The 23,966-nt window shown below is 37.9% G+C and overlaps 1 protein-coding gene across 6 annotated transcripts in view; it reads left to right on the top strand.

Moving 5' to 3' along the window:
* Window positions 1-23,966, top strand: part of LOC112163154 (cytochrome P450 26B1) — a 50,239-nt gene that overhangs the window by 4,999 nt on the left and 21,274 nt on the right. For 3 of the 6 annotated variants that reach the window (XM_024299379.1, XM_024299377.2, XM_024299376.2), the window contains 10 exons: window positions 663-740; window positions 817-901; window positions 1,987-2,022; window positions 2,428-2,567; window positions 2,729-2,852; window positions 3,152-3,296; window positions 3,377-3,487; window positions 8,109-8,236; window positions 15,476-15,563; window positions 22,411-22,613. In XM_024299379.1, the coding sequence (XP_024155147.1) occupies window positions 663-740; window positions 817-901; window positions 1,987-2,022; window positions 2,428-2,567; window positions 2,729-2,852; window positions 3,152-3,296; window positions 3,377-3,487; window positions 8,109-8,236; window positions 15,476-15,563; window positions 22,411-22,590 (1,115 nt within the window). In that variant the 3' untranslated portion in view covers window positions 22,591-22,613. Of the gene's footprint in view, window positions 1-662; window positions 741-816; window positions 902-1,986; window positions 2,023-2,427; window positions 2,568-2,728; window positions 2,853-3,151; window positions 3,297-3,376; window positions 3,488-8,108; window positions 8,237-15,475; window positions 15,564-22,410; window positions 22,614-23,966 lie in introns of those variants that run through there. The other 3 variants (XM_024299381.2, XM_036214502.1, XM_024299382.2) reach the window with 3 other exon arrangements.

The following is a 23,966-nucleotide window of genomic DNA, read 5'->3' as shown; positions in this document are numbered from 1 at the left end:
TAGGTCTCTCTATTTTTTATATTATTAGTGCATTCATTAAATTAAATATCAGACACGAGTAAATATAACAATAATATTAAATATATATAAAAAATAACTTCACAATAACTGCTTAAAGTACCACAAATTAAAAACTTTTAAAAGTGATTTTTTTGTGTGTGAAACATTTAATTCTATTGATTTTCCAGAAAATAAAGACCATACAAAAAAATGACTTTTATTCACTTAGAAAATTTCCCAAAAAAATTAAGAAAAAAAGAACTAAAAAAAATCCTCAAGGCATATATACCTGTCTTTTGTGATTTATCTTCTTTTTTTCAACTTTTCATTGCCTCAAGATGCAAAATAACATGCAATTATCGTATAATCGCTACACGTGCCATCCGTTTACTCTACATTACAGATATTGATTTCTTTGCTGGAACTTTTCAGACAAGTTAGCAAAATAAGATTGAATGTTGGCAGGTTCCCTCCTGACTCTATGCAATGTCTGGATGTTTTGTTCTGTCATTTCTAACCTAAAGGTGTCTAACATGTCTTATAGGTACAATGAGATTTCACCCTTCAGTGTCTTAAATTTGTAACTTTCTGGTGTGGAAGCATCACCAAGTGTCACTAGCTTTTGTATCATCAGTAAATGTCCTCAGTTGTTGTTATTTTAGAGAAGACCAACATCTTTTTGAAGGATCCAACTGATTTGATGACCAACATGTATGGAGACACCCTTGTTACCACCAACGGTAAACACACGGTAAAACGGTAAAAAAACAAATCTAAACATGAATCTGCAAAGCATCATTTGTTTTGTGTGTTCAGGTGAGGAGGCTTGTCTCCTCCGTCTGTCTCTCACCAGCTTGTTCACAGAAACATCTCTGCAGTCTACAAAGGAATACATCTTCAGGTAGGAAAAGTTCATTTTTTTTGGTAAAAATCCATAATTTAATACAGAAAACAGAAAAATTCAATCCAGGAGGTAAAGTAAAAATTACAGGGGGCTTTGCTTTTCAGTTTATCACTTTTGTAAAAACATAATTTCACACAAATATAAAAGTTCTTACTTAAAGAAATATATATTTGAATATGTTTGTCATTTTAACTGTGTAACTTTAAAAAAAAAGATCCTGAACTTTAAAGAACAGCAAAAAAGATAAATACCTGAATAACTTTGAATCGTAGAAGTTTGAAGATCCACTCCAGTGAAAATCATGTTTTCCTTGTTTTTTAACATGTTCTTGTGACATTTTTATGATGATGGAGGGCATTTATAAAAACATGGCAAAAAATGTGTATTTGATTATTTATTTATTCAAATCATTGTGAATTTAGAGCAGACACAAAAATGCTGTTGGAAAATACTTGTGGTTTTGATGTAGAAAATATAGCAGCAGGTCACAAGCTCCCTTCATCCACTTGCAGACAAATAGATCCATGAACGTCTTTGCTTTCCTCATCTGAGCTGAAATCTGGATCATTTCTTTACGGCTGGATAGGTTCAATATTGCTCTGCATTCTTGTTACACTGGTAATGTTAGGTTGGTGGTGTGAGGGGCTGTAAGCTAGCGGGAGAGAGTGTACAGTAAACAAAGGGATGATGGGAAATCAGAGGTGGATTTCTAATGAACTCCTGCCGCTTTGCAGTAACTATGTCCTAAAAAAAAAGCCATAGGTTTTTAGATTTTGTCTACAAACTTCATAATACAAATTATAATTAGAAGACCACTGGGAACACTTTGAAAATAGATCAAAATATAATTAGAGTGGAACTTAAAAAGAAAAGAAACTTTGACTATTGAAGTAAACATACAGCAGGTGAATATTTGTAGCTTAAAGCTGTAATTTATTTGTCATCTCTCTGCAGAATTATTCCATCCTTCATGTTGTTTTACATTTTCTTTAGTTTTTCTAGAAGTTTTTACCTTTTTCTCCATAAAGTTTCCCAAAAATCAACAGATTTCATAAATCGGTATCTGTGTGTTTTCTTTGCAGTGTATGTGAACAGCGTCTGAATGACCTCTCCCTGAGGTAACCGTGAGAGACACTCGCAGCTTCTCATCTTCATCCTTTGAACGTGCACACAGTAGCAGATTCTTTGTGGTTAGATGTTAGTAATGATCAGAAATCTACATAACTCAGACAATTACTTTTACAAGAAAATAATATTTCTAGCTCTCAAACACTCTAGTAAGTTTATACTTATGATTTATTGTCTTAAAACTAGTTTTTACATCTGACCAAAAAGCTTCTCCTAAGTTAGGTTTGCCTTTTATCAAGGGGAATAAGATATTTCAACTAAAATAGACAAACACTTTTTGTTTTTGCAAGATAATCTTGCAGTTATTGAAAAAAGGGTAAAATTGTTTGATATCTGTATTACATTTCACACAAAGATCTTTGTGTTTGGGTGTGTGTGTGTGTGTGTGTGTGTAGAGGTCAATCAGAGTGTGTGTACTCCGTTTTTAAGCGTCTGGGGACCGAGTTGGTCTTGGGTCTTTTTCTGAACTTACGAGCAGAAGAACAGCCAGAACTTTTCCAGGAAGTTGTGCAGCTCTGCACGCAGCACTGGCATGGTAGGACCACACAGATGCCGGCTAAACGCCCGTTCTTCTAAAGCTGTTGCAGAAGACTGACTTTCCTAAGAATTGTCAATGTGTCTTCTCTTAACGTTTTTGACGAGTTTGTTACGAAAACCTCTAACTTCTTCTTTCTGGTTGCTTCACCGTCCTGACAGGTCTGATCTCTGCTCCGGTGAACCTTAAAGTTCCTCTGTGGTCGTCAGGTTTCTCCACAGCGCTGGAAGCCAGAGACAGACTGATGGACATCATTAAAGAGAAGTTGGAGAATGACACAGGGGGGTGAGGCTGACACTGAATCCATCTTTGCTTCTTTTTTTTTGCTAAAATATATATATATGTATATTAAAAGTTGGAAAATTAACATTTCCATAGCTTTATTTTTTTGCCTTTCCACCTTTAACTCAAATTTAGACTGAATTAGTATCAGTAAATATAGTAATAATTTAGTGAGTTTTTAATAAAAAAAAATAAAGTTGTTATTATGCATGGAGCTTTCTCCATTCCTGCCACAAATCTGATAGCAGTTGAGACTTCCACTGACTCTCATCTGATGTGCATCATTGTGTTGTTGTTTGTAGTTTTCCTGCCACTCTGGCCTCTTTACCGCTGCCTGACTCCAGTGCTGCAGCCCAACACCTCCTGCTGTTCATCTCAGCCCTCATTCCCAAAGCTCTGGCCTCTCTGCTCACCTCCTTCACTCTGGTCCTCAGTGCAGATGAGCAGGTAAACTAACAGGGTTCTGTTGGCAGGTTGCAAATGCATGAACTCCTATAGAAACAGGTCAGGCTCCTACTCTCTTCCAGGCAGAGACTCGCCGGCGCGCCACTGAAGACCCGGACTTCCTACACGCCGTCCTGCTGGAGCTGCAGAGACTGTGGCCGCCTTTCATTGGAGGACGACGAATAGCTGAACAGGTATCACACCACAGCTGGACAAAGGTTTCACCAGAGTGGAGTGAAACAGCATGAAGCTGATGCACTCAGAGTAGAGGTGGAGAACGTGTATGAATCACAGGCCTTAATCACGACTGCCCTCATGGGTAGAAACGTTCCTACAAACCTGTACGGGGCACACAGCAAGAAATGTCATCGTGAGACGACAGTAGCTCCGCCCTAACTGGTGCTGTTCAAGTGATAAGTGTGCCTTGGACCGGCTGTTAGAAATGAGGAAGTTAGACAATTAGAGTGTATCCTGTGTGGACATCAAATGGTCACTTACATGTGTGCAGTATCAGTAAGGAGCCAATACTCACACCTCACTAACGACTGGAGTACTGTGTAAAGGACACTGTGTGACAGCATCACATGTACGTCATTAAAAAACTACACAATACACACTTCAAAAACAGGCCCCTTTCTTTAATAAGCCAAAAAAATCCCCCTATGGGGTATCCAAACTAATTGAATTTGTTGCTCGAAAACTTTCACAATAACCTTGTTTTTCTTGCATGGCAGTTTTTCTTGAATCAAAAGTTTTTTTTTACTGCTTTAAGTTTTAGCAGTGCACTTATCACACACACAACTATTCTCTAAGACCCTCCATGGGCCGGACAACCTAAAAACCTACAGCACTCATACGGGTCGACCGCCATACAGGTGCATGTGACAATAGCTTAAAGTACTCAGACTCTACAGCTACTCAGACATCAGGAGAGAGTTTAAGAGAGATCAGGTTTGGAAGTGTTCAGAAGGAGGAACTGACATGATTAAGCTGCCAGGAAAGAGGCCAAGAGGAAGACCAGAGAAGAGAGTGATGGATGAAGAGTAAGATGAGCTGCAGTTAGAAAATGAAGAGGAGGGTTCAGTGGAGACGGATGATTCACTGTAGGAACCTTAATGTATGTGTTTATGAAACACACATTATTATATTTTTAGGTCATTGTTCTTACTGATGTCATTTTAAACACCTCCAGCTCTCACACCTGCACGACTGATAAAAATATAAATTGTGTTAACTTTGTTTTAATCTATTGTAAAAGCGTTCCCTTTTTTTTTTTTAGCCAAAATCAAAAAGCTTTTTTAAGACATGTTTTCTGCAGCATGGTAGGTGTTCATCAGAAATTTAGGATAAAAGTAAGCTTCAGCTGATATCCCGTCATCCCTTTGTTTACACTTGCTCCTGTTAGCTTACAGCCTCTCACAACCCCAATATAACATAACCAGTGCAACAAAAATGCAAAGCAATTCTGGAACTATCCAGGCGCACAGTTCTGAGCCAGATGCCAGAAAACAAAGACCTACACGGATCTATTTGTCTGAAAGGGGGATTCATCAGAATGGAGCGGAGCAAGGATCTTGTGGCTTGCTGCAATACACCTACAGCATTTTTTTTATCTACACCTGAATCGCAACGATTTGAATACTGCAATTTGAGGCAAATCCTCTTTATAGAAGTCCATCATGAGAAAAATGGTACAAAAAAACCCCCCCAAAAAACATGATTTTCATTGGAGTGGGTCTTTAAAGTTTAAAGTATTTTACACTTATTTAGACTCAAAGTAGACAAAAATCAAAGGAAATACGTTTAAAATATATATATCTTTTACAAATGTAATAACAATAAATTAGATAAATGTGTTTGGACTCCTCCTTCCACTAGATGGTGGCAGATAACAATAAGGTTACAGAATGAAGTGTCAGGGAGTTCAGAAATGCTTTTTTTGGTGTTTATATATAAAAAGATTGAATTAATTAATGAAATATAAAAGAGCAAATTATACTGCTATACATGTGCACATAATCACAATAATTTAAGTTAAGAAAAATCCTATGAATGATCAAACAGAAGCTGTGTGCCATCACCTACAGGATGCCATTTTGTTTTTTTTTTTTTTTGCTTTTATACTATTCTGGGGTTTATTTTGAGAAAAAAAGCTGTTTTGTAGCTTTGTTTTTCTGCGATCTGTGGTGACAGCTGTGTGTTTGCCTCATGCTGACTGACAGAGCCGTGTTTGGGTTGACTTACTCCTCACTCTGAGGATGGGCGGGTCAGCCCCTTCCTGCTACAGCTACCTTTGATCATTATGACCCTGTATGCAACGGGCTTACGCAACAGCCTGATGGCCTGTATGGCCATCGATCCCTCTATGAGATTGATCGTATCCGTCCCCCGGAAGGAAGCGGGCAGGGGGAACTCTCGGCTGGTGCTGGTGACACTGTTAGCTGTAAAGTAAACACTATTATCCGCCCCCCTAAATGGGGTGGGGCATTTAAAAATGTTAAAATGAAGCAGGCAAATGCAATAATTAAATATAAGGTGGATTTACTGTTAAAGATACTCTAAAACTCATGATTATTTGTTATTAAAGCATTTGAGTCAAAGCTAAAATGTGTTTAATGACCAATTTACACTTATGAACATGCATTCTGTTTTGTAAATGAAGTAATAGACCTGTTACTGCATCGTCAGGTGCTGAGGATGACAAAAACACTCTTTCCAGTTCTAGCCATTGCAATAAAGCTTCATGAAGTCATGAAAAACAAAACTAAAGAAAAAGAAAAAAAACTCTCCTGTTTGGATTTTGTTTGTCAGAAATATTTATGGTAAATACACACAAACATGTATATTTTGGTTGTTAGTGGAAACTTGAAGACTTGTTAGAGCGCCGTTCATGTCCACATCCCCTCAGGACAGTTTGGTCAACGATCTCAGAGTTCAAACATCAAATCTGAAGATTTCAGTGGAGTTTCATTTAACAGATTTTTAAGGTTTTCACATGTCGTTACCAGTCCATCAGCAAATGGTGAGAGAACTGCCTTGCCTTTTTAAATGTCTTGTCATAGTGAGTAATGTTTATAAACTGGAAAAGTCCAAACAAAATTAGTAAATTGACTGTTTATCCTACGAAATAGCTTCTCCAAAGCCAAAATTTTCCTTAAAAATAGAGATCAAGAACTACTGTAGGTTATCAAATGTGAGTGTCTTTCTGTCATCTGTACAAAACAATGCTGGCTTTTTTCCCCTTCTAAAAAGAAGTAATAATGGTAACACAAAACATTATTATTATTATTATTATTTTTAGGGTTTATTCATCTAAGCACGTTTAAATAAGTTTGAATAAAGAGATACAACGTCAAACTGAGTGTTCGAGTTTGCTAAAAAGACAAAGAAACAAAAATAGCAGAAAATAAAAAAAAGGCTCTAAATTGTGACCTTCAATAGTGATATTAAATATGAATTTATTTAAATATGGTGAGACTTTATAACTGAGGAAGCTGTCAAACACTACAAATATCCCAGATTTTCAAAACATATTTAGATAATGTTGAAAAACATAGTTATTATCAATTTTAAGTAACAGGTAGAAGTGAAATGAGGTTAAAAAGCATTGCAGTTAAAGAAGTAACTTATTCCTATGGAATGATCTCTACAAAGAATCTTTAAAATAATCCATCCAGCTTTAAATCCTTGACTGCATTAGATTCCAAAATGGCAAAAATACTAAATGTTTTGCAAAATAAGACTAGTTTTATTTTGAGAGTTTAAGAAAAATGACATGTATTTTTCCTGAAAAGGTGCAGAAAAATATCAAAGAACTACTGTATATTTCTATTTGCTCTTTGTCATTTTCCCTACAAGATGCGATAAAAACGTCATAATGATTCTTCACATGACCCACTTTGCAGGAAATTGTTTCACAAACTGTTAGTATTCACAGCCAGGTGGAAAAATTGGACTTTCCATCAGGTGGAACTAAGATATGCAAAAGATTTAGCAACTTGTATGTGTGTACGTGTGCGAAACAGAGTGGGAGGTGGGATGAAGTCAGCCAGGACATATATATATATATATTTTTTTTTTTTTGCTATGGCTGACTTTAGTGGGAGAATAGACGATTTGTAAAAGTCTTTCCATTCTACCCGGGGGCGAAAAAATGAGTGTTGGGCGATCATGTTCTCTGTCAGTCCATTAGTGTAGCTACTAATGGATGCAGTGAAACCGTGAACTGGGCAACAATTGGGTGAGTGGTCTTCTTGCCTCTGGGGTCCCCCCCTCTTTTTTTTTTTTTATCGGTACTGAATGGAATAACTTGTTTGGGAATCTCAGTTAGAAGGAGGTGGTTTTCTTTAAGCTCAAGAATGCTGCAGTTTCAGAGTTGGTTAGAAAAGAAGCGCAGCAGCAGTATGGATGTCAAATCATGATTCGGGATCAGCAGGTGCTTAGGTGAAGCTCACTGTGTCGCTCATTCAATCAAGATCTGCACATATTTGCTAAAACTCCATTCTTTTCAACAGATTTAAGGTTAGAAAGCAGTAAAACTATTTAAAATGTGTTGATATTCTACCAAAATTCAAAAGATGTTGATTTAAACTAGTTAAGATTAGTTAAGAACTTGTGTAAATAGCCAGAAGATTATAAGGAAATGATGTGGGTTCATCGTCAGATCAAAAATCTAAAATTCGTTCTACCTAAGAGCATTCAAATATGGTTACAGACATTATTATTTGTGTCACAAAGTAATTAGATAAACATCTAGAAGATATATAAATGTCCAAACGCCTAAACATGTTTAATAGTTTTGTAATGTGTGTTCAGGATATAACCCTCGCCGGGTTTGACGTTCCTAAAGGTTATGGAGCAATTTTCATCAGTCACTCCATCCATCGGGATCCAGAGGTGTTCCAGCAGCCCGACAGCTTCCTGCCAGAACGATGGAGTGGAAGGTGAGAATTGTAGTTCTCCCAGTGAGTCATTGTGCTTTATAGTGTTTAGCAGAGCAGTTTGCAGAAAAACCATCCAACCTTGTTTGTTTTAACCCGATGACTGGGAGGAGATCTGACTGGGATATGAATTTAGAAAAAAATGAATTTAGGAAACAAATTGTCGCATTAAAATCCGTAATTTCAGTTACATATTATTAAGGACTTTTTTTCAACAAGCTGAAAAAAGCATGACCCTGTTTTGAGCTCCATTGAACTTCCCATAAATACACTTATGTGTATTTTGATGAAATCTGTTCAACACTGGAGATGTCGCCGGCTACACCTTTATAACACTCGCTCTTTGACAAACCTTAACTCTTTGACCGTTTGCACAGTCAATGTGAATCAGTTGATTTTCAGGGACTCGATCAGAGTAGAAAAGGAGATTCAATATGGCGGCTCAATGCAAGGATTTTTGTCCTGAGCCTCCATCCTTTTTTTCAGCCTATGGGGTTGCTGGAGACTGTCCCAGTTACTGTAGGATACACCTTGATCAGGTCGCCAGCCTATAACAAAACCCATTGAACTGGATCTATGGCTCTGCTAGCCAGCCACCGGGTGAACAGCTCAGTGAGCTAGTGAGCTGGCCTACCCAGGCTTCAGCAGGCGAATACCGACACTTGTAAATCATGTAAACTTTGGAGTCCCTATGCAAGTTTTTAAGTCTGTTCTTGGTCTATATGTAATAATCGGGAGTTAAATGATCACATGCCGGAAGTTCAAGCAGTTGAACTTTCAATTCCTTGAATGCCAAACAGCTGAACTTTGACCAGTCGGTGACTTGGATTTGGTAGTGAGGTGTGGATGGTGTCATTTTTTTATAACAAAAATACCAATCCTTCTAAACATGATCATGAAGTCTTTCATATTGAAATAGATCTATGAAAGACAAGGCCTGGAGCAAGATTTGCAAGATGTTCACTGCTTTGAGATTTCATGCCAAGCCTCTTCCAATTGCAGGTGGTGAGCATGCACTAGTAAAAAGAAGAAAAAGATGAAGCGGCTCCCTGCTTGTTCAGTGCTGGTCCGGTGTGAACAGCACAGACTGAGTGCGCATTCATGAAACCATGTATGGTACATTCTTGAACCTACAACTCATGCCTAGTGTGAATGCAGCATCATGCACTTACTTTACAAGAACCTTTAATTTTTAGTGGTGGTATTGCTCAAAACTAGCCCTAATAACCCCGACATTCACCACTGTGTAAAACAGCTTTAAAATGAAAAATCTCACACAACTGAGGGGCGGAGTGAACGACTGCTCATTGAGCAGGAGTAAGGCGGGGTACCGAAGCACGCAGCTTAGTTAGAAAATCCAAACTCAGTTTGGTCATTAATCCGTAACTATGTTAAAACTCAAAATAATTTAGATTTTTTTAATACTTGTTCTCTAAGGAAGCTTTGTTTGGGGAGATACAATATGGGATTATTTTTCCCAGGGTATCACTCCAGTTGCAACTACCACTAAAAGGCAGTATTGGTCAGAGGATGAAAATGTAAATCATCTCATTGTTCTTCTCACTTCAGCATGACGTCATTTCTCAACGGGATACAGCAGATTCCTCATTTCTGCCTCCCGTTGTCTCCTCGCTTTAACAGTATTTCAGAGGTAGTGGTTGTTAGCTGGATTTCTGATCGACAGGATGCTAATCCTCTGTATTGAACTCACAGACATCAATGCGGAGGAAGCCAGTTCAATTTCTGTCTTGCCAGCAGCCAAAGCTCTTCACTGAAACTTTCCTATCTAATTACCTGAGTTGTGGCTAGAAGGAAACGTTACTTTGCAAATCTGTGATTTTTATGATATTTTGCATACTGTGTAATTGAAGTCCCACTCCAATCATCTTTTGATTTATTGTAAAAGCCTTCCTTGTGTTCTTTTAATTCTAATTATGCTGTTTTTATCCAAAATCAAAAAATGTGCAGTTTTCTAGGACATAGTTTCTAGTGGCCGGAGTTTGCCTTGGAGTTGTGGATGGGAGCAACCCTGCCCCCCCTTCCCAGTCACGTTGCTGAGAGCTCTCAGTTTTGTGGAGCAGAGAGCTTATGGTCACGGATGTGCTCTTTTTCAAACTGCATTTTTTTGTCTGCTCCTGATTCACAACTATTTGAATGAAGAAATACCCTGAAATGCTATTTTAAGCTTAATTTTATCAACATATATGACGTATATGAGGAGGACATCATGAGAAAAATGCTACAAAAAATGTTAAAAACACCAACAACACAAAGAGTGGGTTTTTATACTGGCATTTATAAAAACTAAAACATCAAATGCTTGCAAAAATGATAGACAGACCTGACCTGCTGTAATCTAATTTATCTCTAATTAAATTAACTGAATATTACCATCATCTTAGATTAAAGTACTTCATCATTCATTTTATGGGCCTACAGATGCCCTTTTGCCTCATGGAGTTGCTGGAGCCTATCCCACTTACTGTTGGGTGAAGGCAGTGTACACCCTAGATAAGTCGTCAGTCTGCCGCAGATTTAAATAATAATATTGTTTTATTTTACTATAAATAAAACCTCTGCTTTTGTCAGTGCTGTTGGGTCGTTATTGGTTATTTGTAAAGAGCAGCCTAACCGGTGGCTTCTCTTTGATGTTTTGTCCCGGACAAAAAAATGATATTATAAATAAAAGCTGTCATTACATCCACCCACATCTTTATGTAAGTATACCAAAGATGTTTGATCTCACAAAGTCACATTTAAAAGCCCACATGGCAATTATTTAGATCCATTTAGATGAAAAAATGCCTCCTGAACACAATAGGAGACACACAATGATTGTGTGTCTGCAGCCCCATCTCAGTAAACGAAGCCCTGCCTGGCTCATTCACTAATTCCCTCTCACAGTCAAGCCTTTTCTCTATTCATCTGCCCCTATTCACCTGTTTCACTCTCATTCATGCGCGTTCACTTCAGGCGGAACACAGGACGTGAAAAAAATATGAATGCATGCATGTGCTGCCATGGAAACCAGTCACCTGTCACATTCTTTACCAATAGGGTTCCCTCTGTGTTTCCTTTGGGTGGGGGGGGGGCAGCTGTTTCTTCCCTCCTTTTCTGTCTTTTGGCGTGCGGCAGGATCCAGACATATGAGTCACAGACAATCTCGGGTTGCTTCAGAGCAAAAGCAGAGTCATTTCCTTAAAATTGAATCTCTTTCAGCACCTCTGATGGTAGAAAAAGTAGAGAATAATAGAAATGCTGAATTATTTTCTGCACCTTCAAATGGAGAAAATGTTGATTAGATATTTTTTAATCTAACATTGCGTGTTTTTTTTAAAAAAAAAACAATCTTTTCAACATTGAATTACTCAAAACACTTTAAATTGCCAAATGAAAACACCCAGACAGTTTAATTAAAGATTAAATGTGGGATTTTCTGCCTTTTTAATGTATTCCTTCATTTTAATGCAATCATTTTTGGCAATTGTTTTTATTAAGGCAATGGAGCGATTAAGTAAGAACAGAAATATGAATGAACAGACAGGTAGCTGCTGCTATGGTAACTGGCCACCTCGCCCCTATTTTTACCAATGGGGATTCCCTCTGTGCTTTGTGTGTGACTGTGTGCAGCAGGGGCTGGGGTTGAAGAATGAGTCAGAGACTTTCCTTGAGGCTGAGTGATATAAAATTCCAGAAAGCACGCTCATTAAAATTGCACTAAAAAAAAAAAAAAAACATCAGAGGAAGATGCAGCGCAGAGGTACCGACTTTATGCAACAGGTCGGGAAAGTCATATTTAAATGAGAGGGTTTTAAAAAATCTGCTATTTTTGTCTCATGAAAAATATTATCTGTTGGTTCTTAAACCACAATAACACAATCATATATATTTTTAATTGGTTAAATGTAGATCAGATGTCAAAAGTTGCTATCGTGTTCCTCAAAACGACTCACAGTTTTCCTCTCTATTACATGTTTATCTGTAGCAACCTTCTGTTTATCATTCAATCAGTGTTCTCCTTCCTCCTCCATCCATCTCGCTCTGCTTCTCCATCTGTCAGTCTTCCTGCAGACTGATTTCCTGTCGGTTATGATAGTTTCCTGGCTCCTTTGTTATGCCACCTGGCCCTTTAATTTAATGACTGCAGTCCTGTTACATAACAAGCCCACCTACAATCACCAAGGTTTCATCTTAGTTTTTTGTTGTTGCCGGGTGTGTATTGTCCCGGTGCATATTGTCACTGTGTGTGTTTGTGCGCGTGTGTGTTCATATGTGTCTATGAGCTTTTTTTCAGTTGGAAACAAGTAGTGAAGCTGGCAAGTTAACAACCCATCAGGCAAACGCCCACACAGACTCTGGCCTCAGATAAAGTGAAGCGGAAATGCTACCACCAACAGATAAAAATCCCAGCTTTTTCGTGCTGCACATTTGTGCTGAATCTGAAACAAGAAGTTTTAGTGCTTTTTTTTGTGTGTGTGTTTGCATAACACTCTCATGAGACAGAATTATGCCATCATGTTTTCTGTGCTGTTTGATTAGTCCGACCATCTTTAAATTTAATTTGTGACCAATTGAAAAGTCACTATTTTCTACTGATTTGTGCATTAAACAGTGACTAATTTTAAACTAAATGGTGCCAAAATGCTGTCTAAATTTTATTTATAAGGAAATTGACTAGGTTTGTGTTTACCTTTTGTTTGTTTTTAATGTGCAAAGATTAAGACCAGTTCAAAGGATTTCTGTCAACTTATTTCAAATCTAAATATTTTATTCTAAATTTCAGCTTCCTATATTTAAAAAATGTAGACCTTTGTTGTTTTATTTATGGATAAAAAGTACATTGAAATCCCTTTTGTAGTGCACATTACTTGCTTCTCACAGCACCTTTTGTCTCCACTCAGCTCTTTCTCCTCGCTCTGCTCTTTCCGCCATCATTTCCTCTGGAACTCATGTGCTCCGACTGATCTGCTGATTAACCAAAAATGTTTAAGTCCGGACATAATCATTCTCTGTTTGAGGTGGGCCAGAGTAACCACTGATAAAGCATTACCGTAAAGCCTGAGAACACACTCCACCCCTGTGGTCTGTGACTCAAAAATAGTGAAAAAAAAAGAACAAACTTGTAACTTTTAAATCAGCTGCAAAGCCAGGCAGTTACTGAGAATCATTTTTGTCCTGCACAAATGTCTATAAATACAATGAAACTTTTAAGATGAGTGTTCAGTCTATTGTGCTCATTTTCTTCACAATTTTGGTGTTAAAAAGACTAAAAAACTTTTTGTTAAAAGTTACAAGTAAAACTAAAAGCAAAAATTGTAAAAAATTCTAGAAGCAAACATTTTAATCAAGAATAAAAGTAATAAGGAAGTTAATCCAGTTATAAACTGACCAATCAGATGCCTCCAATAAAAGTAGTTGGTCTCACGTTTGAAATGTTTGACAGATTTACAGTGGAAGGGGTGTGGCCTTCTAACAAGCTCAAGAGTGGTGACCACAGAAATGTTGATGCAGACCATAGACCATTAATAAGAGCTGGAAATAACAAGTGTTAGGGTCCGCCATTGGAACGCCCTCCCAAAATCAGGCCAGAGCCTTTGCCGTCACTTCGTGATACGTCTACCGCCATATTGCAACCTCTCGACAGCGATTAGTCTGAGTTGATCTGAGTCTCGTTTTTAAAGGAACTACTGTCGCCAATCATGAGTGAGTTTGTTCTGGCTTGTTCCAAGTCCACACCCCTTCCACTGAAAGCGGCTTGGGGGAATCTGTCAATCAAATGTTGGAGGTGGGGCCAGCAGGCACCACATGCTTTTACTCAGGCATTTGATTGGTCAGTTTATATCTTGAATAACTGGCTATAACAAAAATATAACTTTTAAAAAATTAGCCAAGAAGAATACATCAGAGAAAGAATGGTGATTCTGAGAAATAAAATGACTGAGGAAAAATTGTCTATTTCTCAGTGGAAGTCTATAGGACTTCCATCCCGCGGGTACTTCCTATTTGGAACACAAGAGGGGAGAGGTTGACCAGTCCATTGATATTCATGTCAAAATCCAGAACAACTTGGACCAATCATTGCTTACCGACTTTGTCTCATTCTAACATGGACACCTTGGTATTACAAAAAATAGCAACTGAATTTATTTAATTTCTGTAAAACTGGAAGTAAACCATTTTTATGGGTGATGTCACAGATTAAAAGCAGTATTTCATGAACTAAAGAAACAAAATAAGTAATGCCCAAACTGGGATTGAAGGAAAGAAGAAAGTCTTCTCTAACACTTTCATGTGCAGTTTTTTTTTTTTTTTATCTGACATTCTCTATTCTGACTAATTAGTTAGTTTGTGTTACTGCAGTCATCTTTGCTTCTGTCACTCTCAAACTCCCTGTTTTTCCTTGAGAGCAGTGAGATGAATCATACTTGACACCAGATTAGACTCATCTGTTTCACTTCCCTTCCATTCAGCACATTTGTTAAAGACTTTTGTTCACGGACTGCCTGACCTCCCCCTGCCTGTGTCTCAGTGCGACAGGATCACATTGTGTACTGTACATCTTATGGTTTCAGAATGAGCCTAATAGTACATTAAATCATCAGAAGGATGAGAGAAAGAATTATATAAAAAAGTAATCTTTGTAAAACTCACACAAACCATCTGACTCACAGCTGAATTATACACATCAGTAATGCTTCCTGTTTGCCCTTAATCAGGGTTCATGTTTCAGGAAGGCAGGATGCATTAGACACCGGGGGCACAATATGTGTTACATCAGCAAGCATCTGACTGACCACTGGTCTTGAAGTCTGTTTTGGATGTGTTAGCTGGGAACGTAATAACAGTTATGGCCCAGGGAGCCTGGGCAACACATTCGGTCGCTGTTCAATGTCCAATTTGGGATTCTGCTCACCTGCAGGCTTGTCTGTTAAATCCAGCATCATTAAAGGAAGATGTTTACTTGGCCAGCTGGGTCGAGGAGACGTCTCCGGGTACTTTGTCTGGAACTTTCTTTTTTTCCTGTAAAGACAGACTGTGCCTGGAGTAAATGACCTTTGAATATGTTCTGTGAAATGTGTGAATAATAGTGGCTCAGTTCAGTCAGTACTTCTCTCCGGAAACCATGCTGGTTTCAAAGAAGCACAGTAATATGCAGAGATGTGTCAGCGGAGTCTGTGAAAGGAGACACCAGCTTAGAGTTCATATACATTTAGCTTTTTTCTGTGTTTGTTGCATGTACAGGAATGCTGGACAGGAGAACTTTCTGTGTTCTTTTGGGAATGGAGCTCGAAGCTGCATCGGAACCAAGCTCACCGACGTTTTTCTAAAGGTAACAAAGTCCAAAATTGACTGAAAATACTCACACATGATGGGTTTTCTTACACCTTAGGGGGAAAAAAGAGTTTTTGTTCTCCATCTCGGTTTGAAGAGACAGGATATGAGCAGAAAACTTTCAAATAAAAGTAGGAAAGAGCTCATTTCCTGCTATATTTCTGTTGACCAATTTTGTGTAACAAATTTGCTTCCTACTGATTTTCCAACTTGCAGTGATCCAGTTTAAAAGCAGAAAGAGTCATGCGTTTGTGTTGTCAAAGCACAGGGGTCACACCAATTCTCTGTGTCAGTTGTCACATGGTGCAACAGCTTTGCCCTCTTTAGTGATTAACATGAAGGAGCAGGAAGACAACTAAAGAAAGCGGTCATGATGATACAGAGATATAAGCAATTACTTTTGTTCTGTCTGCTGGAATCTTTATGTTGGTTCAATAAAAAGCTTTTAGAGCACTGAACCAGAGCCTTCAGTGACCGGTGGTAAAGCAGTAGATGTCTTGTGTTGCGTCGGTTCACCGATCAAGAAAAGCAAAAGGCATCAAACCAAGCCAAGCTACTGCGACCAAATAGTTCAAGACTGTCATGGTATGTTCACACTGAACGCGATTTGAGCAGGAAATTCGTGTCCACTGCCTCTTCTTTTGATGACTGTCAAATTTGGACGCTTGTCCAAAAAAATGTGTTTATAAGCGTGACACGCCTGATGCGAGTGGGAGGAGCTAAGGTAAAAAAGTTTCTTGCCTCATGGCTACATGGAAGCGTTGACTGTATATCTAATTTATAAGGAATGGAGCAACACAGACGAACACAGACGAACACTGGAACATCTGTTACGAGACAAAAAAGAGGCAAGTTATGCAGCAGTGAGATGACGGACAAGAGTAGGGGTGTGTATTGGTAAGAGCCTGGCGATACGATACAAATGCCAATGCATGTCTCACGATACAAAACCATTGTGATATGCACAATGATTTTTTACAATTTTTTCAAGAGTTTGACTTAGAAAAAAACTCTACCTGATTTTTAATACATCTTTCCTTGTAATGAAACTGCAAACATTTATTTCATTTAATCATCACAACATTAAGCATTGCAACTATATACTGATACTGGCAGCAAAATGGCAAAGAGTTTTGGTTTGGTACCCATCCCAAGTAAAAACTAAGAAGTAAATGTCGCATAACAACAAAAATCGCTAGGCTGACTGAACATTTAACAAAGCTGGTTGTTGTTTTGGTCCCGATTTAAGCTGCTCAAAGAGGCTCAGTGTGCTGTGCCAACTAGCGGTTGGGAGTTCAGCTAGAAAAAAAAAGTAAGATGCTGAATGACACTCATAACTAATTAAATAATATCATCTTGTCAGCATTTTAAGTGTCACCAGGCAAAATATCGCAATATATCACAGAATCAATATTTCCCTACAGCCCAAGTCAAGAGGACAAGAACATCTGTCAAAATACAAGAAAGTCAACTGCAACAATGTACACTATTAGATGTAAAAGAAATCAGAAGAAAGGTGGACTGTCAAGAGGGTGAGGAACAACACCCATCATTTCCTAATATGACTCCCAGCAGTGGACGCTCATGAAAAGCAGAAGTGATGCCAATAGTCCATGACACCCAAATATGGAAGAATTGCCTTTTCTAAAGCCTCCACTCAATCAGCCACTGAACACAGGTTATGTCTTTTACAACATAAGTAACAAATGATTAACCACCTACTTGGTTTCTTCAGTGTAGACTTGCTCTTTTTCTGGATTTGAGAACTTTTTGTTTAATTAAAAAATCAAAGCACAAAGAAAATCAAAGAAAATATAAACATCTTAAAGGTTTAGGTGGTTTAACCAAAATCCTCGACCTTCAGTAGTTCTGTTATGTGAGCTGTTACAGTTACATCTGCAGCTTTCATGCAATCATTCTGCAATGAAGATGAAACAGAGGTTTTGTATTTGTTTGCCAATTCATGCAGTTATACACCGTTGAGGAGCAGGGGTGCATTTCCTCATGGTCCAAGCTCATAGGTTTGACAAACAAGGCTTTTTTTTTCACAGGAGGCTCAGAGAGCGCTCAGACATATCTGTTCAATGGTGCGGACAAAGGAAGTGCTTGTGCTTTTAAAACCGTGAGCAGCCATTAGCTTTTCAGAGTATTTCCAAGGAGGAAGTATGACTGAGAAAGGAGCAGCGAGGCTTCAGAGGTGCAGGCCTGAATGTAGAGACATGAATGTCAGCTTTTTATGAGCTAGAAAAAAAAAAGACAATTGATTGGACTGAAATTCTACACACGTTAATCTATTAATCACTGTGAACTTATTAAGTGAAAAATATCTAAAAATCTTGATCTAAAAATTAATTGTTAAATGCTTAGCTGTTCAACTGTTTTCCCTGTTTCTTTGTATGCTCACCATGAGAATAAATGAAACAGAACATCAGGTCAGTAATATTTAAACAATGTTTTAAAGCAGAACATCATGGTAGCTTCATCTGTCACTGGAGCGTCACATAGATGTTGAGAAACAGAGCAAAATATTGCGGAAGGAGTCGTTTCATGGAGCCCAGGGAGGTAAAATGGAGATGTCTCTTGGGCCACATGGAAAAGCTAGGAAAGAGGGAACTTGCAAAAACATTAAGATAAATGTTAAAAATACACGTTTTTCCAAAGTTAGCTTTTATCTTTGATTATTACTAAAACAAAAAAAAATCACCCAACATTTAAAGACCCATTTTGCTAACAAAATCTGTATTTAGTGGGGTTTTATTGTGTTCTTGTAGTATTATTCCCATGATTGCAGACATATTAAAAAGTTAAGATGAAAACTGCATTTTTGAGCATTTTTTATTCAAATTGTTGTGAATGAAATGCCATTTGAGAAAGCTTTAGCTGTGACATTGGACCTACAGCAACAAGCTATAAGCTCCCTGCTCGGCTCCATTCTGATGCATCCTTTTGCAGACCAATAGATCCATGTACATCTTTGTTTGCCTTGTCTGAGCTGGAATCTTGCTTAAAACTGTACGGCTGGACAGCTCCAATACTGCTTGCCATTTTCGTTGAACCTGTAATGCTAGGTTGGTGGCATGAGGGGCTGTAAGCTGGTGGAAGAGAGTGTAAACAAATGGATGATGGGAAGTTGGGGTGGGCTCTCATCATGCCAACAGTTCTGCCCACAACTTAGAGTTGAATTTTAACTGCCACTCTGCAGAAATTATGTCCTAGAAAACAGGACAGGCTTTTCGTTTTTGCCTAAAAGTTGGCATACGTATAATCAAAATCCCACTGGGAACACTTTGAAAATAGATCAAAAGATAACTGGAGTTAGACTTTAAGCACCAGTAAAACTTTGGGAAATATAAAAATATCAAACAGTGAAGGAATATTGTTTAGTTTAATGTTTAGTTACTTAAAAAAATGTTATGTGGCTTTTAGCCTTTTTGGGTGATGTCTATAATAATGATCTAGTTAGTTAACAAATGATTGATAAATTGTTAGTTAATGTGTTATAAAGAACTTGTTAAACTTGTAAATATGCCTTATGAATTAGCAATAGATCATGAACAAGTTGTTAATAAAATCTTACTAATGACTTCATAAATGTTAGTAATATATTAAATATGTTACTGGGACGTTATTTTGAAGTGGCAAACTATTCCTTGTTTATTAACTATTAGTAAACAAGAACAGCTGCAACCTTAAAATATCATCCCAGAAACATATAAGCTATTTACTGATATTTAACAAGTCATTAGCAAGTACTAACAACTTGATAATAATCTATTACTAATTAAGTCTTGTTGGTTATCTGTTGGCTAACTGTGAGGCACATTTTTGAATCCTTAACAAACTGTTAACTGGTAATTTACTATGCATTAAATAGCAGTTTATTATTAATTTGATAACTAGCCATAACTAATAGTTATTTTAAAGTCATACCTATTTTTATAAGTGTAAACCCACCAGCTGCCCTGAAGTTTTTATGTGTAATTTCTAAATCAACACAGCATTGTGAAGCAGAACAATTGTGAAACATGGCCATTAAACCATAAGTAGTCATAGATCTTATAGACACCCATTTCTGAAAGAGAATTGAAGGTAACTCATGGTAGCAGACAGTAATCTGATTACTGTCAATATACCTGAGGATGCAAATGAGTTTACAGTAAGAGTTTTAAACACATGGCACCTAAAAATGCAGGTGTTTTTTAGCTAACCAATTATATATATATGTATATTTATATATATATATATTGTACGTTGTAAAAAGTGAAACACTGGATCAATTGACAAATGTTTTGTAATTTGTTACATTTTAAATATATTAGTTTTTAAATTTTAAGTTGAGTAAACCATCAACTCAATTTTTAATTTGATGAAAACTAATTAATTTTAAATGTAACAAACTTCCAATGTTTCACTTTTTTCATTGTAAATAGCAATTCCCTGGTAACTGATGAGTGGTGTCACTTCCTCTTTTCATTGTAAAGTTTTCTATTTAACATCTATTATGTTGAAGAGAAGGAGGGCCAAACAGTTTCTGTACCATAATGCTCCTTATAGATAGATGTTAGAGAAACGGATCAATCAATCTACATTTCAGAGGCATTGATTGTAGAGAAATGTTTGACTTTCATGCAAAGGTTTATTTTGTTTGTTGATTGGATTTGCACAGGTTTGCCTTTCCTTAATGAACGAGTAAAAAACTCCTGAAGAAGAAGCGAGGGCTGACAGCAGATTGAGCTTAGCAGCAAATGAGAAGCTTATCTTAGCAGCTCACATCCGTTGAGTCACACTATTAACAAAGTGCATTATTTGACCTACTGTGGTCGATTGCGTCCATCCAAACATCATCGGTATGCCCTTGTAGCCAGAATATTTAAGACTAAAAGCAATAATATTCATGTGGGTGTGATGGCAAGCTGTCCAAAATGTAAGGAATGACTCAACTCACGTCACACGCAAACACACACGCATGACTCATTTCAAACTCTGAGCATGGCTGTGAAGAGCTCAGGTGTATTTCATTGTATGCTCTCCCACGTCTCTGCAGTTTGGTGATGCTGAACGAATTTAAAGTGGATCAATCAGTCCTGAAAACCAACAGCTTGTTCTGTTTTTAATGCACACAAGTGACACAAAGGAGAAGGACAGAGACGTCAAGTGACACTGAATGACAAAAAAATCATGAAAAAACCCTCAACAAGCAGCAAACCTTCCATCTAGAGGTCATGAACTCCTGTGTCTACCGACAGACAATAGTCAGGTCACAAATGAAGTAATCTGTCCTGCAAAGAAATATTGGCTGAAAGTGAGTCATTAAGTAGAAGACAGACAATCTGTGGGATGTGATGGCACAACGTACAAACCCAAAGATGGTTTAAATGTTTGGGCAGAATTATAAAAGGACAAAACAAGTGGGATAAAACTCAAGGAACTGAAACAAAGTGGGACAAATTACTTCACTGAGATATGAGTTGTCTTTTCTGACTCTAGAAATGGTTTTACTGTAGTTGGAGCAGTTTGTCTACATTAGCACAACTGTAATGGGTCACAGCAGCAAATAAACTGTTTACATTAGCATCCTTTATTTCACTCACAAATGTGTGTATTTTTCCACAGCCATAAATTTCTTCTTGAGACTTTTTTTTTACCTCTATACTAAACATCCACTCATTTTTGACAACCTTCTGGCTTTGCAAACAGTACAAGTGCTTCATTTAGACACAAATGATTGGTATGGCGAGGTTTTCTGCTCACTGTGTTTTTTCCCATATGATAGAAATAATATATAACATTATCTAATGGATTCAAAATGAGAAAAAAATGTAAAAGCATGTTTTTTTATGACCATTTTAAGAATATTCTAAATCAGATTTAGTCACTTGTTCAAAACTCTGTGTGACACACTCTGATGGAAATCATGTTTTTTGTGTTTTAACATGTTCTCGTGGCATTTTTTTCAAGATAGAGGACATGTACAAAGATAGTTTGACTTAGAATTACATTTTTGAGTATTTTGTTATTCAAATCTTTGTGAATCAGGAAATAGATAATAGAAAAGGTCAGAGTGGGACTTAAAAGCTCAACATTTTGACTTGTTCTTTAAAGACAAGCTGCTGACCCCCTCCACAGACACACAAACACACACACACCCATGCACACACCCTGAGGAGGACGTGTCCAGAATAAAAAGCAAAGCATGGGGATCTAGGTCAGAGATGTGACTCATCTCCCTCCTTCATCCTTCCCAGTCTACATTCCCTCCCACCCCCAATCTCATCATCCCTCCTCGATACCCTTCTCTCATTCGTCCCTATTCATCACCCTGCTCCTTCCCCCCCTCATGGGAAAGAAAAAAATCTTCATTCATAAGAGGAGGGGGAGGCGTGTGTTGATGGGCAGGATTGGTCAACTTTAGGGTTGCTGGATAAAATGTGCAGACTGTGACAACATCTTTCTCCTCGACTAAATAAACATTTTTTTCCAACATGCTCTAAACAACCAAAAACTGATTCAAATGACAGTTTTTATTTTTATTTTTAAAAGGTAACTGTGAGAGCGGCTCCCTCCCAAATGTCCAAATGACCCCATGTTCCATTCCAACTGGCTGCTGAAGGGTATCGCTTTGCTATTTCAGACCTGGAATTGTGTTCACAGAAAAGTGAAGTGTTGTGGAGGCTGCTGCTTTGCGAGTCGCACGCAGGCAGCGCTGGTGGGTGCCGTGAGCTCTTCTAACATTTTTTTGTTTTGTTTTTGCTCTGTGGCAGCGCCTCTGAAAATAGAACACAGTCAGAGAAACATGGATTTGTTTTTTTTTTTATTTATCCACCCATTCACTGTTGTCCTGTCAGGAAGCCTGCGTGTTCCTGTTGAAGCGCTATGACTGGCGGTTGGACCCTTCATCGCAAGACCTCACGTACAAATGGCTGCCTGTGTCACGCCCAGCCAACCCACCCACTGTGTCCTTCACTCAAGTGGATCGGTCCGTATCTGACGGAGGGAATGCCATGGATGCAAGGCATGCTGTATAAAATGGACCTGCTGTGTGCTAAAATGAGTATATTGGTCATTTGAGTGCATGAAAAGCTAGCGAGTTCCTGAAGACACGGAGAGGGAAACCTGCAAACTGTGAGGCTTTCCCCCCGCCGTGTAAAACTCTGTAATCATCCCGGGGAAAGCCGAAGAGGGCGCTGGTTCTACTCTGAGCCTCTGCCAGATATTCTGTGGGCTTTCTTGATTGCTGTGCAAACACAGACGAAACAAATGAGTCACTCTAACAACCTTGAATCTGTCACAGCTGGATGCATTCTTCATAAAATCCCTTAAAAACAGTCATAAAAAGATGACAATCTCAGTAGCGCTTTATTTCAAATGCTGTAATCTTTTCTATATATGAAACTCTGCTTCAGAGTTGATCCAAAAATAAACCTCGATTCCTCCCACATGCAAGGCTGAAATTAGAAACTCACTGCAGTAACGCTCAGAGCAGCACATGTCACGTGCACTCATAAAAATGTAGGTAAACCCTCAGATTCTATCACTGACTGTAAACCTGTCTCACCCCTCCTCCCCCTAGCAACCACCACTGCTTAGCAACAATTCTTCATACCAACACCGAGATGCTTCCGTTTAGTATGCAAGTCACACGGGCTCACACTAACCTGGTTATTTTTAAAAAGCGTTCACCTGACACACTGCCTGAATCCTTTGTAGAATGTGACATAAGGCATTTCATTTTGGAAGTTAAACAGAAAAGTTTTAATGTCATTTTTGTCTTTGTGCAGTGGAAATCTATATTTCATTTGCTTTTACAGAATTTTCTGTATTCGATTTGTATAAGATCGTCTGACTAGCAAAGACATCTCTTCATCACGTGTGCTATTTTTTTTGACAGATTTGTTACATTTTAAATATAACAAAAACCTCATAATTGAAACTGCCATAAGAACACGTATGTACTTTATCATCTAATCATTCAAACAGTCAGACATTCAGACTCTTAGGAAACACCAGCAGAGTTATGGGGTTGATGTTTTTGTCTTTGCTATTTTCCTTCTTTCTGGAGCGTAGCTAGTATCTTAGTGGTTCTGCTATTTTTATAGTTGCTAAAGTCTATCAACCCACACTTATAAACAGGAGACTCTTAGCATTTGGTGGATGGGTTCAAAAAATGTATCTCTGATCAGGACACTTCTGATGATTTAGAAAGTAAAATAAAAAAAGGGAAGAAGCCTACAGGGTATATACTAAGTTTAGATTGTTTATCTACATATTTCTTGATTTTCTTTTTTAACTTAACAGTGTCTACCCCTTTGCAAGTATTGGAGTTGATCAAAGAAGACATAATTTTTAACATCTGGAGCAGAGGTGGGACCAAGTCATTGCTTTGCAAGTCCGAGTCAAGTCC

The sequence above is a fragment of the Oryzias melastigma genome, linkage group LG12 (genome assembly GCF_002922805.2).
Source record: "Oryzias melastigma strain HK-1 linkage group LG12, ASM292280v2, whole genome shotgun sequence".
NCBI lineage: Eukaryota > Metazoa > Chordata > Actinopteri > Beloniformes > Adrianichthyidae > Oryzias > Oryzias melastigma.
The sequence above is the reverse complement of the archived record's forward strand: the minus strand, read 5'-3'. Positions and strand labels throughout refer to the sequence as shown.